The following is a 17,326-nucleotide window of genomic DNA, read 5'->3' as shown; positions in this document are numbered from 1 at the left end:
CTGTTTTAGTTTGTGGACTGCCTTCATTGCTAAGGGCAGGATGTAGAAGTAGTCAGGCATTAGTCCAAGCCCACCTAAGTGTCCTAATGAGGTTCATTCACTGTGACATCTGCACAGAAGTTTCTGGCTGTGCTTACCTTTGTAGCAGTATTTGGAAGTGCTGTTGACTTGTGGTTTCTTCTCATTCATATCTCTGTTTCTCTCATGCTTCGGAGGATCTTTCCAATGTTTCTTAGGTCTTGACGACATTTGTGGCAATTTGGAATTGCCTGTTATCTTTTCATGGATTTTTGAGATTTCAGCTGGGGGTGAGTTAGACTCACAGTAGAAGTGAGTTAGACTATTCTACCAGTCTTCTAGCATACTCCCCAAGTCTTCATTTTATAAATTCAGGTTTTGATTTTTGTCCCCCGTTGCTTCAGTTGCTGCCAAATTCATTTGTTTCTTTGTGGTAAGTACATTTCTTTTAAAGCTTGGGAAGAGCTGACTTTTTAAAAATTTTTATTTGTTATCATTTAAAATGCTCTTTAACTTTCTTTAAAAGTCTGTGTTTTTGTTGTTGTAGTTGTTGTTTTTCCCTATGATCTGGCTTTCTGTTCTTGCAGTCATACTGGAATGCAAGCAGGTCATCTTAGTTCTTTTTACCTTTTTCTCTGCACATAATACTACACTGACTTCCCTTTGTTAGGAAGGAAAACACATTGTTTTATTCAGGTGTCTTGTTTCATATACTTAAAAAAATGTTAAGGCTGGGGGTTGAGTACATCTCTAAAATAAATGATTCTTTTGTGGAAGAAAATCAAGAGAGAATTATGGGTTAGTGTGCTGACAGTTTGATTTCTTTTCTTTTTTTAGTTGGAGTCTTACTCTGTTTTTCAGGCTGGAGTGCTGTGGCTACAAGCTTTGCCTCCCAGGTTCAAGCCATCCTTGTGCCTTAGCCTTCTGAGTAGCTGAGATTATAGGTGCATGCCACCATGCCCAGCTAATTTTTTTGTTTGTTTGTTTGTTTTTTTTTTTTTTTTTTTTTTTTTTTTTTAGTAGAGACGGGGTTTCACCATGTTGGCCAGGCTGGTCTCAAACTCCTGGCTCCAAGTGATCCACCTGCCTCGGCCTCCCAAAGTGTTGGGATTATAGGTGTGAACCATTGTGCCTGGCCTTGATTTCTTGTTTCTGTTTTGAGGGGCTTTCATGTCTTGGTGTCTGTGAATTAATATTGTACTTATATATTCACTCAGCACTAAATGCTGGGAACTTAAAGATGATTACACATAGTCCATGTCCTCAAGGGACTGTCCTGTGCTTAACATTTTCAAGTTAGTCATTTTCATTAGTAATTGTTTAGTGTCTGTTGCCCTCCTCCCCATATTGTAAGTTCTTTATGGGCACACCTAACTTAGGTTTTTCTGTAGCACCTAACGCAGTGCTTGATGATAGTTCCTCATTGAATAGTTTTTGATGAAATACCTGACCATACTGTCTTTTCATGAGGTCGTTTTGTGGTAGAACATGTGGCACAATGCTTTGCATGTATTAGATAATCAGCAAATTTGTTAAATCGGTTAAAAATATGGAAATGTTAACCTTGCCTTTAGAGACAGTGAATAAAAGGAAAAAAGCAGGTGAGAAAACATCTATATTGTAGGCTCTTGGAATCTGTGGATTGGGCAATAGAGTATTTAACATTTGGTGAAGTTGCCTAGTCGCCTCTCAAGACCTCAGAAGCTCCTGTAAAAGGTTTTAAACGCTGACTTTCTGAAAAATGTGGAAAGAAATAAACAGTTGTTATTAATAGGTAAGGAAAGTGTAACATCTAAGAAAGTAATGATTCTCAGGTGGGAAGTAAAAGTTTTAGAAATATTATCCCACAGAGTGAAATACAGAATTTAGTCATGTCTTGAACTCATGTTACTTTAAGTGGAAACTACGAATATTTTAGGCCATTAGCTGATTAAGTACAAGATAAGACTTGAAGGATAATGAGATTATGTTGTAATATGATTTGTCCAGGTAACATGCTGATACGCATAGAAAATACTATTTAGGAGGTCAGGAGCATATATAAACCTTTCTGTATTTGTGAACTGTGGGATTTAGAAAATCTCAGAATATTGTGGGGATATTTCAAAGGTTTGCTGTAATTGAGGTTACAGGTGGAAGTTTGTGTTCTTTCTGTCTCCTTCCTTCTTGTCTCCTTCTGTACCTTTCACTTATACATCCTCCAGTTTGCTCAATCCCGCTCTGGTTTCCTGCTTCCTTTTCCCTCAATCCCATGCTCTCCACATATTTTATGGCAAATTATTTTCCTTCCTGGAAGGACTCACTGGATTAAAGGCTTGTTAAGTCAATTATGGGAAAGTGAGAAGAATCATAATAAACTACTTTACCTTTTCTTTTTATTCCTTGCTTTGGAGAAGGAGAGTGTCCTTTTATTTCTGAAAATTTGTATGGTCTGTGACTCTAATAGGGTAAAAAAGGTGATTTGTAATAAAGTTTTTTGTTTGATATTAATGATGTTTTGTCATTTTAGAATGATTAAAAACTCATGATATACTTTCTTTTAGGTCCGTATTGAAACAGCTACAACTTTGAAGTTAAATATCCTTCTGAAAATTTAAAAATACTTCATTGCAAAGAACTTTCATACTTTTATTGTTTTGTGAAATTAATTTATGTATATTATTTTATATATGTTTATTTTGATAAAACTTACACATTCTTAATATTCCTTAACTGCTCTTTACCTGTTGATGATTTTGAATTTAGAACAGATCAGTTTCTACCGGTAAGAATATATACTTCGAAGTTTTTTTTTCTTTTAAACAATTTCTGCCTTTATCTTTGATATTGTATTATTTTATACATGAAATTATCTGTGTGTTACTTATTAAAGTTACATTTAAAAGTATGCTGTATTGGATTATTTTGGAAGACATAACTTTTATTTGTAAACTGTTTTGGTACCTTTCATTGGTAGCAGTTCACTCTTATTCTGCTTATTTTTGTTTAGCAATTTTCTAATCTATGTTGAAGTTGGTTGCCAAACTGTTTTTTCAAAATTGAAAAACATCGAGTATCTTCCTTTTTTTGTGTCTCTGTTACTTTTACTTTTTAGGTTATTTCTCTGTGTTATTTGAGTATGTATATCTGTATCCTATCCTACATACTCGATGTAAATTACTTGATGAACAAAATACCAAGTTTGACTCATCTTTTTACTCTTTACTCAACCCCCAGCACCTAGCATGGTGTTTTCCCATAATTGGTACTCAGTGAGCACTTGTTAAACATGTCAGTAACATTGGGGTGTTAGTATTTGTTCTTAAGAGGATTGGGTGAGAAGAAAGTTACGTGATAAAATGTCTCTCTGTATAAAGATTTTTTTGTACAGATAAATGTCTGTCTGTACTTCTTTTGGTGAGGGGGATAGATAGGGCGAGCTTGTAGAGCAGTTATCTTACTTTAATATGAAATCACTAGACATTTTTTGGGTGAAAGGAATGTGTTATATAACTTTGTATTAAAATGAGCCATATATCTGAAAGAACAGATGCTTGTTTTATGTATGTGATTTGTTAGTTTCTCACATAATTTTCATAATATAAGAGTTCACAGCCAGACATAGGATATTTGGTTTTGATTTCCTAGTAAGAACTATTCTGCCATTTTTAGAATAACAGGTTATATCTATAAAAATGTATGTTTTCATGCAGTATATGTTAAGGGCCACACAGCTAGCTGGCATGTGAGTGCAATAATTAATGTCTTTTTGCTGTACTGAATAGGTCTTGCAAAACAAAACATTTTGTGATTGGCAACAGGCATATGTGAAAGAACAGTGACTAGGCACTGTTAGTAGTTAACAGTATAAAATAGTTAACAGTATAAATTTAAACATACACATCTTAGACAATACTCCACTAAACATTGTTCAGTTTGTGGATGAGTTAATTTCCGAAATGGACACATTTAGCAGCAATGAAAAAAGAAAATAGTTTTTTTTTTTTGGGACGGAGTCTTGCTCTGTCATCAGGTTGGAGCACAGTGGTTTGATTAAGGCTCACTGCAACCTCTGGTTGCAGGTTCAAGCCATTCTCCTGCCTCGGCTTCCCAAGTAGCTGGTACTACAGGCACGCACCACCACATCCAGCTAATTTTTTCGCATTTTTAGTAGAGATGGGGTTTTACCCTGTTGGCCAGGATGATCTTGATTTCTTGACTTTATGATCCACCTGCCTCAGCCTCTCAAAGTGTTGGGATTACTGGTGTGAGCCAGAAAACACTTTTTTACATTTTAGTAGCTTGAGCAATTTCAAGTTGTTTAAGTAATGCCAAGCTTTTGGCTTTCTGTTTATTTGACTTTTACTGCTTTAACATTATGATTTATTTCTCACTTCTGTTCGTATGTATGTAGAGGTCTCTAGATTTCTATTCTAAACCTTTTTTATTTTATTTCTTTTTACCTGCAGTATTTGGAAACCATGTTCACACTACTTTTTCAGTTACTGCAGCAAGTTACAGAATGTGACACAAAGATGCACGTTTTGCATGTCCTTTCTTGTGTCATCGAAAGAGTCAATGTGCAGGTAATTATATTGTAAAATATGAAAATAAATGTCTGAGAGGTAAGTAGAGTATATGTAAAATTCATTAATATCCTTGACTACATTGTTTAAGACAGACGTCCCCAAACTGAGGCCCCCTGAGGCCATTTATCCGGCCCCCCCAACCGCACTTCAGGAAGGGGCACCTCTTTCATTGGTGGTCAGTGAGAGGAGCACAGTATGTGGCAACCCTCCAATGGTCTGAGGGACAGTGAACTGGCCCCCTGCGTAAAAAGTTTGGGGACGCCTGGTTTAAGAGTTAAAACATTAACTGAAAAGCTTCCAACTTATCGATTGTCATTTCAGTTATGTATTACTCAAAATTGACATTTATATTCAAGTTTTAAAAAATGTCTAAGAAAATTAAAATATTAAAAAATTGGATCAACAATATAGAGATACTCATAAAGCAGAATTTTTCATGTTTTAGAAGATTCATCTAATGTAAAACTCAGTGCATTTGAGAGCATAGCCAGAAGTGTCCATCAGCAAGACTTCTGGAAAGTCTGCTATTTTTACCTTAAACATTAAGTATGTTTTGCCATCTAGTCTGCATTATATTTACTTTTGGCTTAATGTAAAAATGATGTGTAAAGCTCTTAACAGTTCAATTATTCAGCTTCTCCAGTCACTCTGAATCTTTGTGAAAAATTGTTAATCCAGGAAACCACACTGTAATTATCCTTGTGGCTTTCTGTATTCTAGTTCACCATTGCATATCCTTGTTTGGAAAGCACTGGAACAAATCTGTGATTTGCTTTGTATTAGGAAAGATAATTGATTTGGATTTCACAGACTTAGAGTTTACTCTTGGATCTGCTATTAGTGAATTGTGATACCTTGAGCAGATTTATTAATTCTAAAGAAATTGATGGGAATAGCTATTAATTATTCCGTAATGACAACATACTGACATATGTGTTGAATGCTTTGCATATATTGTTCATGTAGTTCTCACAAAAAACTTGAGGTAGAAGTTAGAATTTATTTTCTCTAACAATTTGAGACTTGAAGGAACTTCTCAAAGTTCACATAATTTAATAGCACTGCTCATACATAAACTCGGCATAATGCCACTCCTGTGGTAGGGTTGAGTCACTGTTAATCATTTGAAACAGATCTGCATACTGTTGTCTAAAAGTAGTAATACCTTGCATGATTCTTAGTACTTGGTGTTCTTTTTTTTTTTTTTTTTTGAGACAGAGTTTCGCTCTTGTTACCCAGGCTGGAGTGCAATGGCACGATCTCGGCTCACTGCAACCTCCGCCTCCTGGGTTCAAGCAATTCTCCTGCCTCAGCCTCCTGAGTAGCTGGGATTACAGGCAAGCGCCACCATGCCCAGCTAATTTTTTGTATTTTTAGTAGAGACGGGGTTTCACCATGTTGACCAGGATGGTCTCGATCTCTCAACCTCGTGATCCACCCGCCTCAGCGTCCCAAAGTGCTGGGATTACAGGCTTGAGCCACCGCGCCCAGCCAGTACTTGGTGTTCTTAATATGTTAATCACATTATTTCATTTGATGCTGTTTTTCAACAACATTGAGAGAGTTTGGTCACACAGAGTTCATTGCAGCTGTTTTAAGAACTCATTTTAAGTCCTTGCCTCCACTATTCAGTTTGGTCAGTCTTTAACCTTGTGTCCTCATGTTTAAAATGGTAACGATAATTCTGAACTCACCTTACTTAGGATTTCATGAGCATGAAATTATTATACATGTCCAGTATGCTTCAGAGTACTTAAAAACTGCAATAAATTGTTTAAAAAGTTGATTACAAAAACAAGATTTGGCCATTATCTTTAATTTTGTTTAGATACATATGGCTGATGGAAATTTCTTAAATAAAACTTTTTTTTAAAATAGAAATGGATTTTCTTACCTTTGCCTCCCCAAATTTCAAATTAAACATTTTTCTCCAAAAGTGTGTTATTCTTTTGGCTTAGTAAATTTTCTGTTTCTGTCTACACTCATCTTTAGAAACACAAATAGCCTAAGCAGCTCATGTGCCTGTATCATCAGAAAGTAACAATTAGATATGGTTATCCAGTAAAGTTTTTGCTTTTCAAAACTTACACTAAATAGGAAAGGTTAAAAAATATTTTCGGCCGGGTGCGGTGGCTCAAGCCTGTAATCCCAGCACTTTGGGAGGCCGAGGCGGGTGGATCACGAGGTCGAGAGATCGAGACCATCCTGCTCAACATGTGAAACCCCGTCTCTACTAAAAATACAAAAAATTAGCTGGGCATAGTGGCGCTTGCCTGTAATCCCAGCTACTCAGGAGGCTGAGGCAGGAGAATTGCTTGAACCCAGGAGGCGGAGGTTGCAGTGAGCCGAGATCGCGCCATTGCACTCCAGCCTGGGTAACAAGAGTGAAACTCCATCTCAAAAAAAAAAAAATATTTTCATTTGTCTGATTCTTTAACTTTTTTCTATGTTAACCTTTGATCAACCCTGTCATTGTTACCATTGTTGCATATGTCCCTCAACTCTATTTCATATGCCGAATTTGATGTTTGTCCATCAGGCAACAAACTTTTTAAAAAATGTTAACAAATTTTATCATTTTTGAAACAGAGTCTTGTTCTGTCACCCAAGCTGGAGTGCAGTGCTGCATGTCAGCTGACTGCACCCTCTGCCCCAATCCTCTGGGTTCAAGTGATTCCTGTGCCTCAGCCTCCTGAGTAGCTTGGATCACAGGCATGTGACACTATGCCTGGCTGTTTTTTTTTTCTTTTTTTGTACTTTCAGTAGAGATAAGGTTTTCATGTCAGCCAGGCTGGTCTCGAACACGGGTTCAAGGGATCCACCTGCCTTGTCCTTCCAAAGTGCTGGGATTACAGACAAGAGCCACCACCCACAGCCTGAAGTATCTTTTTGATATTAGGCAGCAAACATTTTGCGCCACCTTACAGTAGTGCTTTCTGGCACATACAGTTTAATTTTGAAGTTTCAGTAAAGTCACCATCTTTGTACCATAATGTACAATTATTTGAATATTGTTTTTGCTTTTTGAGAAAGTAGTTGAAAACCTACAGTTAACTTTTCTTGTACAGAAAGCTTATAAATATATAGTCAAAATAAATATGTAATCATCAGGTGTGGTATCAGGCAGTCTTTGGGCTTGTGCGTTTCCTAAGTGAAATAACAAAATTAAAGAGCCTCTATGAAATATAAAATACTCTATTGAAAATTTTATCTAAATGATGATGTGTCTTTGGAGACTTAGAGTAATTTTTTTAACCCCAGTGATAGAGCCCTCTTTAAAACATTTGTTAGATTGTCACATATTTGATTTTCATGTTGTCAGTGGTGAATGATAGTAGAGCTTTCCCTATGTATGAATTAACTCATAAGGCCATAAAGTGCTTCCCCAACACCCCAAATTCTTTGGTGAGAACACTTAACATGATCCATCCTCTTAACAAAACTGTAAGTGTAGAATATATTATTGTTGACTTTTGGTACAACATTCTATAGCAGAACCCTAAAGCTTATTCAACTTGTTTACCTGAAACTTTATGCCTGTTGATTAGTAACTTATTTCCCCTTCCCCTTAGTCCCTGGCAACCATCATTCTACTCTTTGATTCTATGAACTCGGCTATTTTAGGTAACTTCATATAAGTAGAATTGGCAGTGTGTGTCTTTCTGTATTTTGTTTGATTTAGCATATTGTTGGCAAGATTCACTCATAATGTCCCATATTGCAGAATTTCCTTCTGTTTTTAAGGCTGCATAGTATATATATGCCCTTGTGTATGCAATACCACATGTTCTTTATCCACTCATCTGTTGATGGATATTTCGGCTTCTTCCACATCTTGGCTATTGTGAATAGTGCTGCAATAAACATGGTAATGCTGATAATTTAATAGGATTGCTGGAAGATACAGTAGTTCTAGTTTTCATTTTTTGGGGAACCTCCATGCTGCTTTCTATAGCGGGTATAACATTTTACATTCCTACCAACAGTTGTACAAGGGTACTAGTTTCTCCATAGTGTTGCCGACACTTGTGTTGTCTTTTTTTTTTTTTTTTTTTTAATGATAGCCACCTTGACTATTTTTGATTCGCATTTTGGTTTTGGTTTGCCTTTCCCTATCAACTGCAGAAACTTTCTTATTCTATGTGATTTTTTAAATGTTTTACAAATAACTGAAATTAGCCTTTCCTTAAAACCCTTGTATTATAATCCTATTCATAATTTTATATGGACAGTATTTTTTCTTTCACCTTTTTTCATTGAAAATTCTCAAACCTACAAAAAAGTTGTAAGAGTAGCTCACCATTCATATATCCTTCACTTAGTTTCATCACTTACTAATATTTTACCACATTTACCTTCTTTTTTCTATCCACATGTACAGATTGTTGTTGTAAAACCATTTCAGTTTTAGTTGCAGACATCATGACACTCTCCAGAATATTAGATGTCTCCTTAAGAGATGTATGCTCCATTTCCTACATTATTATAACTGTGATTAGACTCAGAAACTTAACACTGATGCAATACTATCTAATATCAAATCAGTATTCAGATTTCCTTAGTTCCTCCCATTAGTTATCCTCCCACCCCACTGGAATATCTTTGGCTCTGATGTCCCTGCTCTGTTGTTTTTAATGCTTATTGTTTTTCTTTTCTTTTCTTTTTTTTTCCTTTTGTATCTTTCACAGCACTCTATGATTTATTTTTTGTTGTTTGTTTGTTTGTTTGTTTGTTTTTTGAGATGGAGTCTCACTTTGTCACACAAGCTAGAATGCAGTGAGGCTCTCTTAGCTCACTGCAACCTCCCAGATTGAAGCAATTCTTTTGCCTCAGCCTCCTGAGTATCTGGGATTACAGGTGCATGCCACCATGCCCAGATAATTTTTTGTATTTTTAGTAGAGGTGGGGTTTCACCACTTTGGCCAGGCTGGTCTTGAACTCTTGACCTCAATTGATCCACCCACCTTGGCCTCCCAAAGTGCTGGGATTACAGTTGTGAGCCACTGTGCCGAGCCTCTGTGATTGATTTTTGAAGTACTGTTTTTGTAGCATTAATTTTAATTTAGAACATTATATATTCTAATGACAGCTTAGAATATAAATGTTTTATAGATTTTAAATGTAACTGAGTACTTTGGTTTTTATTATCCCATTTGTAATTTATAGTATATATTTCTTTTCTGTAATTTCTAGGAAAGTATCCTCTCTATTTATAACCAAAACTACCTTATTTTCCTTATCAGTAAATTGTGTTGTCATATGGTTTTTTTTTAGTTGATTATGAATGAGTTAAATACTTTGAAATCTGTTTTTACTTACTTAATGGTCTGCTTTTATGAGCTAATTGGAATGATCTTTGAAGAATACTTAGCGATACTGAGCACATGTTCTAGAAATATTATAATAGTCAAATTTTGAAAATAAGGTATTACTTGATAAATACATGAAAATAAGGTAGTTTGTGTCTTAATATTTGTTGTATCTTACTGAGATGTTTGGGCAAATATTTAACTTCTTACTTTTCTGCATTTCCCACCACCACTTCCACCACCAGAAGAGGGGAGCAAATTTTGCAGTTGTTTGGCTACCCCTTTAGAGTATTTTACTAGCAGAATAAAGAAAATCTCCCTTTCTGGGAACATTTTAAATTTTAATCCATGATATTCAAATAGATAGTAGTGAAGCTGTGAAGGTCTAGTGTTTCTGTTTCATCCCCAAGGATACTCTTCAAGCAATTTGAAATACTGTGATACTAAGATTATAGCAATTTCAAATACTGGAGTTGAAACGCTGTCCAGCATCATTGTAGATCCATTTTGTTTTTCAGGAGACTACTGTCAGACTCAGCTGTGCTTCAGGGTAAAATCTAAAATCCGATTAACTTAATCCATAGTGGGTTTAGCAGTTTTATCCTTTGAAAATGGTTTCTTCCTCTGTGTTTTCACCGTACCTTGTATACACCTTCATCATTGCACTTTTCCGTTTTCATTGTAAGAGTTTGTAAAGCTCTCTTTGTATCCTTTTTTTTCCCAGTGCCTTGTGCTCAGGGCCTGAAACTTGGAAGATGTTTGTAGAATAAATGAATAAATGCTGACTTTTTAAAAAAACAATGGTATAATTTCCAATTAGGTAAGCTGTTTTATTAAAAAAGAAGCAGGATATAACAGCGTTTTTTTGTTATCTAATGAATTTTTTTATATTGATAAATTTTATTTCATTCAGTACACTTGATACTTGTTTAAAATTATTTAAAAATATTTACTATAGAGCCCTGGGTCTTTATGTAATGTCTAATTTATTTCATAAGGATGTAAGCTTAATACATTATATCTAATAAATATTAAATATTTGCTGCCTGCAACTTAATAGTGCTCTCACTGTTTTTCAAAGTAAAGTGCCTTCTTTACTAATACAATTTTGTTGCTTCCCCTACTTATATTGTGATAGATACGACCATATGTGGGATGCTTGGTACAATATTTGCCCCTCCTTTGGAAGCAGAGTGAAGAGCACAATATGTTGAGATGTGCTATTTTGACAACACTTATTCATCTTGTTCAGGTAAGTCACTTCTCCATAGGGTTTTTTTAGTTTAGTGGGTTTTTAAAAATTCTTTTAAAAATTGTTTTTATGTGATTTATGTTAATGATACTGCAAAACTTCACATTTTACTTTTACCTTTTTTTCATGTGTGATCTAAACAGATTTAAAAACAACTTCTGCATGCTTATTTTGGACATTTTTTTGAGGATGTGAAAAATATTATTCACTTTTAAAGAAGATGTCTTCTATTAGATGTAGTAGTCTCCAGTGATGATAGACTCATGGTTCATGCAGTCCATGGTACTATGCATGCAGTTTTCTTTCTGCTTGAACATACTTTATGTTTTCACTCTTTTTCCTTGATTTAAAATTTAAAAAATCCCAATTATAACTTGGGAAGTTAGGAAACCACGTGAGTTGCTTTTGATGGGGATGAGCGAATTGGATTTCAAATATTTTGACTTTGAGGTGTTGGGATGTGTAGAAGGTAGAGAGGAACCTGAAACTTTGAACCAGACTGTAGTTCTCATTTGAACTGTTATTAAAGTGAATTGTAGTCTGATGAGAGTATGAAGAGGGACGAGCTCAAGGCCACGAGCTAAAATATATGTGTGGGATGCTCAAGTGATTTTACTGACCTCACCCACGAATTTGAGAAATTTTTCACTGGAGGAGAATTCAGAAGTATACTTCAATTCGGAAGTACTACTCTAAAGCTTTCTAAAATTGCTTAGAAAAACACCGGAAACTGTTCTTAGAAGCTTTGATACTTTTTTAAACATGAACTAATTATTTCCATAAATGTTTTCTTTTTGGGGGGGGGGGGGACTGTGTCTCGCTCTGTTGCCCAGGCTGAAGCTCAGTGGCATGATCTCAGCTCACTGCAACCTCCATCTCCTGGGTTTGAGCATTCTCCTGTCTCAGCCTCCCAAGTAGCTGGAATTACGTGTGTAGGCTACCACACTGGGCTAATTAATGTATTGTTAGTAGAGATGGGGTTTCACCATGTTGGCCAGGCTGGTCTCAGACTCCTGACTTCAAGTGATCCAGCCACCTTGGCCTCCCAAAGTGCTAGGATTACATGTGTCAGCCATTGCACCCAGCCCCTCCGTAAATATTTATGCATGAGTTTTAGTTACAGATTTCTCTCTGAGGCAGTATAAGCTAAATAGTAATGCAAAATATTTTTAATATACTTTTCCCTTTTTTTTTCGTTGTGGTAAAATACACGTAACATAAAATTTACAATTTTAACCAATTTTAACTGTACCTTTAATGGTATTTAACTGTACCTTTAGTGGTATTAAATACGTTCATAATGTTGTTCAACTATAACTACCTTCTATCTCAGTATCTCTTTTTATCTTGTAAAACTGAAGCTATGCCATAAACAATAACTCCACAGCTCTGTTGCTAAAGCACTTTTAGAAAATAAGTGTTTGGCCCAGAATCTCTTTCTGTCTATCCTTTAATGCTTATGGTTATCTTATGAAGATTATGTCCATTTTATAGAAGAGGATAAAGACTAAGAGATGGTTACTGCCTAGCTTGTGATTACTTTACAAGTAATAGAGCAATGAATGACCCCAGATGTTTTGTATTATGGTAGTATCTCTGCCAAAATGTATTTTTTTCTTTTTCTTTTTCTTTTTTTTTTGAGACTGAGTTTCGCTCTTGTTACCCAGGCTGGAGTGCAATGGCGCGATCTCGGCTCACCGCAACCTCCGCCTCCTGGGTTCAGGCAATTCTCCTGCCTCAGCCTCCGGAGTAGCTGGGATTACAGGCACGCGCCACCATGCCCAGCTAATTTTTTGCACCTTTAGTAGAGACGGGGTTTCACCATGTTGACCAGGATGGTCTCGATCTCTTGACCTCGTGATCCACCCGCCTCGGCCTCCCAAAGTGCTGGGATTACAGGCTTGAGCCACCGCGCCCCGCTCAAAATGTATTTTTAAGCTCAACTTGGGACTTTTGTGAGGGACATGTGACAAAACACCAACATTTATATCTCCTCAGGCAGTGTTACTTCAAGTAGTTTTAGGAAGTCAGAGCAACTCTTGTCAAATGTTTTACCTTTTTTCTTTAATCATGACATTGAAGTACCCTGTATATTTTTACAGGCCAAGAGTGCAAGGTTCGACCAAGTAGTAATCTACCCTTCTTGGAGAAAGCATATAACGTTTAATACCAAAGTTGAGAATGTAGCTTAAAATATATTTTTCAGGCATTTGGGAAGGTTATACTAAAGTTAACTGGTTTACCATGACTCATGCCTGTAATCCCAGCATTTGGGAGGCCGAAGTGGGTGATCACTTGAGGTCAGGAGTTTGAGACTGGATTGGCCAACATGGTGAAACCCCGTCTCTATTAAAAATAAAAAAATTAGCTGGCTATGTTGGTACACACTTGTAGTCCTAGCTACTCAGGAGGCCAAGGTGGGAGAATTGCTTGAACCTGGTAGGCAGAGGTTATAGTGAGCTCAGATGGCACCACTGCACTCTAGCCTGGGTGACAGAGTGAGACCCTATCTCAAAAATAAAAAAATAAGTTTACTGGTAAATTTCCTTTCTTACAAAATATTTCTATCTTTTGGCTTTTCACACGTAACAGACAGATAGTAGTGTAAGTTTCTGTATGTTTTTGTTTTGTTTTGTTTAAACCTGGAAACCCAGATTCTGGTAGTCTTTGTAGAGGTGGTCACTGGGTGAAAATAAACTTTCTAGTCTGCATAGTTGACCTTAGTGGAAGTAGGTATTCATTCATACATTAATCGTTTATTGAGAACCTGCAGAGTGTAATACATAGGCACTGGGATACAAAAATGAATAGAACAAGCTCTTTGTGTAGGTGAGTAGGGAAATACTAAATAATTGTATTAACTGCTCTTTTTGCAGTTAAGAACATACTGCCATTGAGGGTACATGGTCTGTTTGCTGTATCACATGGAGGGTGAGGTGGGGCACATTAGGGAAGGCCTCCTGACAGAGATATTACTCAAATTGTGGTGATGTTAAATAGTGTTAAACAACAAGTGTTATTGAGATTGTGTTTAGGAATGAGAGTAGAAAAGTGTTTTAGACATATGAACCGGCATGTGTAAAGCTCCCTAAGCATTAGAGAATGCAGTACATTTTATTTTTTTTAAGGTTTATATATTGATCAATTTTAATGTTGATAAAGGAGTTAGTTCTTAAAGATTTTTTGAATGAAAGTATTAGTACCCTGCCCCTCTTCCTCATTTCCTTTTTGGTGGAAGAATCTACTTTCAGCTCTTACAGCCAGATCATAGGTTTCTCAGTCTTTCTCACTCTAACATATTATTTATTTTTGATATAAGCATTGTGGATATTATTTCTTCACGTCTCTGCATAGAAGATGAAAATGAAATTCTTTTGTACCCCTGTGTCCTTTCTATTCTTCCATCCTCCCAATATACTTGATTGTATAAAGACTACTCAAGGCATATATCATTATGTCATGATTAATTTTCTTTCTAATACATGGTGTTTCCAAATTTCACCCTTGTAGTAATAATTTTGTTTGCTTAGTATACTGAGAAAGTACCATAAACTTGGTGTTTTAAAACAATATCCATTTATTAGCTTATAGTTCTGTAAGTTAGAAATCTGGGCATGCCATGTCTGAATTCAGGGTTTAATGGACTGAAATTGAGGTGACTACCAGAATAAATTCTTCACTGGAGGATTTGCGGAAGAGTATGTTTCCATACTCATTCCGCTTGTTGGCAGAATTTAGTTAGGACTAAGGTCCCAGTTTACTTGTTGGCTGTCATTTAGAGTCCCCTCTCATTCCTAAGTCCAGCCACATTGATTGACGCATAGCCCTTTCCATGTTCAAAGTCAGCAATGGTGTGGTTCTCGACTTTCAGAACCCCTAAGGGTTTTAATCTGTGGCTTCCCCTTATACCACTAGGTAGAGGATGCTCTCTTTTAAAGGGCTCATATGAGTAGGTCAGGCACACCTGGATAATCTTCCTATCTAAGGTCAGCTGATTTGGGACTTTAATTACATCTGTAAATTATTTCTTCAAAGTAGTACCTAGATTAGTGTTTGAATAACTGGGGAATGGGGTATGGTGTGCATATACTGTGGTGGCCAAGAACCTTAGGTGGTCATCTTAGATTTCTGCTTAGTATACTTAGTTTTCTATTCAGTTAAACCTATGCTTTTACTTGTTATCTACACATTCCCTCAGTATTGTTTTGTTACTTTCATCATTTTGAAGAGATACAACAGATTCTTATGTGCTCTAGTTTGGACTGGTTTTACTTAAGCTTTTGCATAGCTGTTACAAATGGATTTTCTTTCACTGCCTATCCCTTCTGTGGGATGTCTGTTTTCTGTGCATCATGTCATGTCATGTCTTTTTTTTTTTTTTTTTTTTTTTTTTTTAAACCACTAGACTACCAGGGACATGTCTTTCTTATTTTACTTTCTTTTTCTAGTGGAAGCCATGAATGGCACGGGCGTTTTATAAAAATATCTGGGAGGTAAATTTTTTTGAGATTTTGCATGTGTGAAAATGTCTTCATTCTACTTTCACATTGATTAGTAGTTTGGCTGGTATAAAAGTCTAAGTTTCCCCCTCAGAATTTTGAAGAGTTTTTTTCTTTGTCTTAAGGCTTCCGAAGTTGCTCTGCGGACCCTGGAGCTATTCTAATTCTTGATTCTTGAATGTATCATCTCTCCTTCCCTTTTCTGGCAACTTGTATGATCATCTGTGTGTTCCTGTTTTTAGTTTCATGATGTGAATGTCTTTTCATCTCACTGTTCTGGACACTTGGTGGACATTTCAAGCTGGAAACTCATGTTCCTGAATGATGACTCCATTTTATTTTATTTCCTCCTCTTCATATTTTTCTTTTCTTACTTTCTGAACTCTTTGCTACTTACAGGATAGATATTCTGAACCAGTCGTCTGATTTTCTTAGTTTCTTTCCTGCTTTTTCTTCTCTTTGTTCTTATGTTCTACTTTCTAGGGAGTTTTCTCAGTTTTATCTCTTAGCCTTTTTAATGAGTTTTTCTTTTGTGTTGGCATGTTTTCATGCCTATGAAATCTTTTGTGTTTTGCTGAATAATTGTTTTGTACAACATTTTGGTTTTGTTTTATGAATGCAGTGTTTTAATTAGAAAATATAATAATGATACATTTTTCCAAGCTTTCATTTCTCTTGGTCTCTGTTTCTTTCAAGGTGCTGTTTTCTATTTAGTTTTTTTTTTTTTTTTTGGTTCTCTTTTTTTATAGCAAACATTTTAATCATATCTGTTGATCCTTAGTTGCCTTCTCTTATTTACTTATTTACTTTCTATCATGAAAAATTTGAATCATACACAAAAAAGGAAGAAGAGTGTAATGAACTCTGAAATACTACCCAACCTCAAGATCAGCATTTTGTCCATGTAAATTTAGGAATGGGCACTAAAAAAACTGAGTGGAAGGATTGCATATGTGGTATGGTGGGGATGCTTGCTGACTGTGTTTTTTTTTTTTTTCTTTTTATTGAGACAGGGTCTCACTCTGTTGCCAGGGTGGAGTGCAGTGGCACGATCTCAGCTCACTGCAACCTCCGCCTCCAGAGTTCAAGTGATCCTCCTGCTTCGGCCTCCCTAGTAGCTGGGACTACAGGTGTGTGCCACTATGACCGGCAAATTTTGTATTTTTAGTGGAGACAGTGTTTCACCATGTTGGCCAGGCTTCTGTCGAACTCCTGACCTCAGGTGATCTGCCTACCTTGACCTCCCAAAGTGCTAGGATTACAGCCGTGAGCCACTTTGCCCAGCCATGATTATGTGTTTTTATTTTAGGATGATCTGGCTGCGTTTTGTAGGAGAATGTTTTCATGTTAATTTTTTAAGGTCTTTCTTCAGGGAAAGATCCCTCAGTCTCTTGCCTGTTAGATGCTGGTTTAATCCTTCTGTTTTATGTCATATCCCTGTTCTTGGTTACCTGATATCTCCCTGTCTTGAAACCATCTGTTTTGTTTTATCAGAAAATAAATAGCTGGTTTTATGCTGGTTCAGAAGAGGGCCGGTTATTTGTCTGCTTATGTATCTAGATGAGATCTTGGCATCAAACTGCTTTCTAAACATTTTGTAGAAGTCCTCTTATTATTACTTCCTTTTCACTGTCCTAAAATCTCTGTCCCCCAAATGCATGCATGCATGCACACACATGC

At 36.2% G+C, this 17,326-nt stretch overlaps 1 protein-coding gene across 3 annotated transcripts in view; it reads left to right on the top strand.

The window, feature by feature from the left end:
* IPO11 (importin 11) overlaps window positions 1-17,326 on the top strand; it is a 211,850-nt gene that overhangs the window by 92,149 nt on the left and 102,375 nt on the right. For all 3 annotated transcript variants that reach the window (XM_003925805.4, XM_074385585.1, XM_074385598.1), the window contains 4 exons: window positions 2,562-2,595; window positions 2,742-2,782; window positions 4,467-4,583; window positions 11,034-11,147. In XM_003925805.4, coding sequence (XP_003925854.1) covers window positions 2,562-2,595; window positions 2,742-2,782; window positions 4,467-4,583; window positions 11,034-11,147 — 306 coding nt within the window. The remainder of the gene's footprint in view (window positions 1-2,561; window positions 2,596-2,741; window positions 2,783-4,466; window positions 4,584-11,033; window positions 11,148-17,326) is intronic.

This window comes from Saimiri boliviensis, chromosome 1 (assembly GCF_048565385.1).
Source record: "Saimiri boliviensis isolate mSaiBol1 chromosome 1, mSaiBol1.pri, whole genome shotgun sequence".
Classification (NCBI taxonomy): Eukaryota; Metazoa; Chordata; class Mammalia; order Primates; family Cebidae; genus Saimiri; species Saimiri boliviensis.
This window is presented reverse-complemented; position numbering and strand designations above follow the sequence as displayed.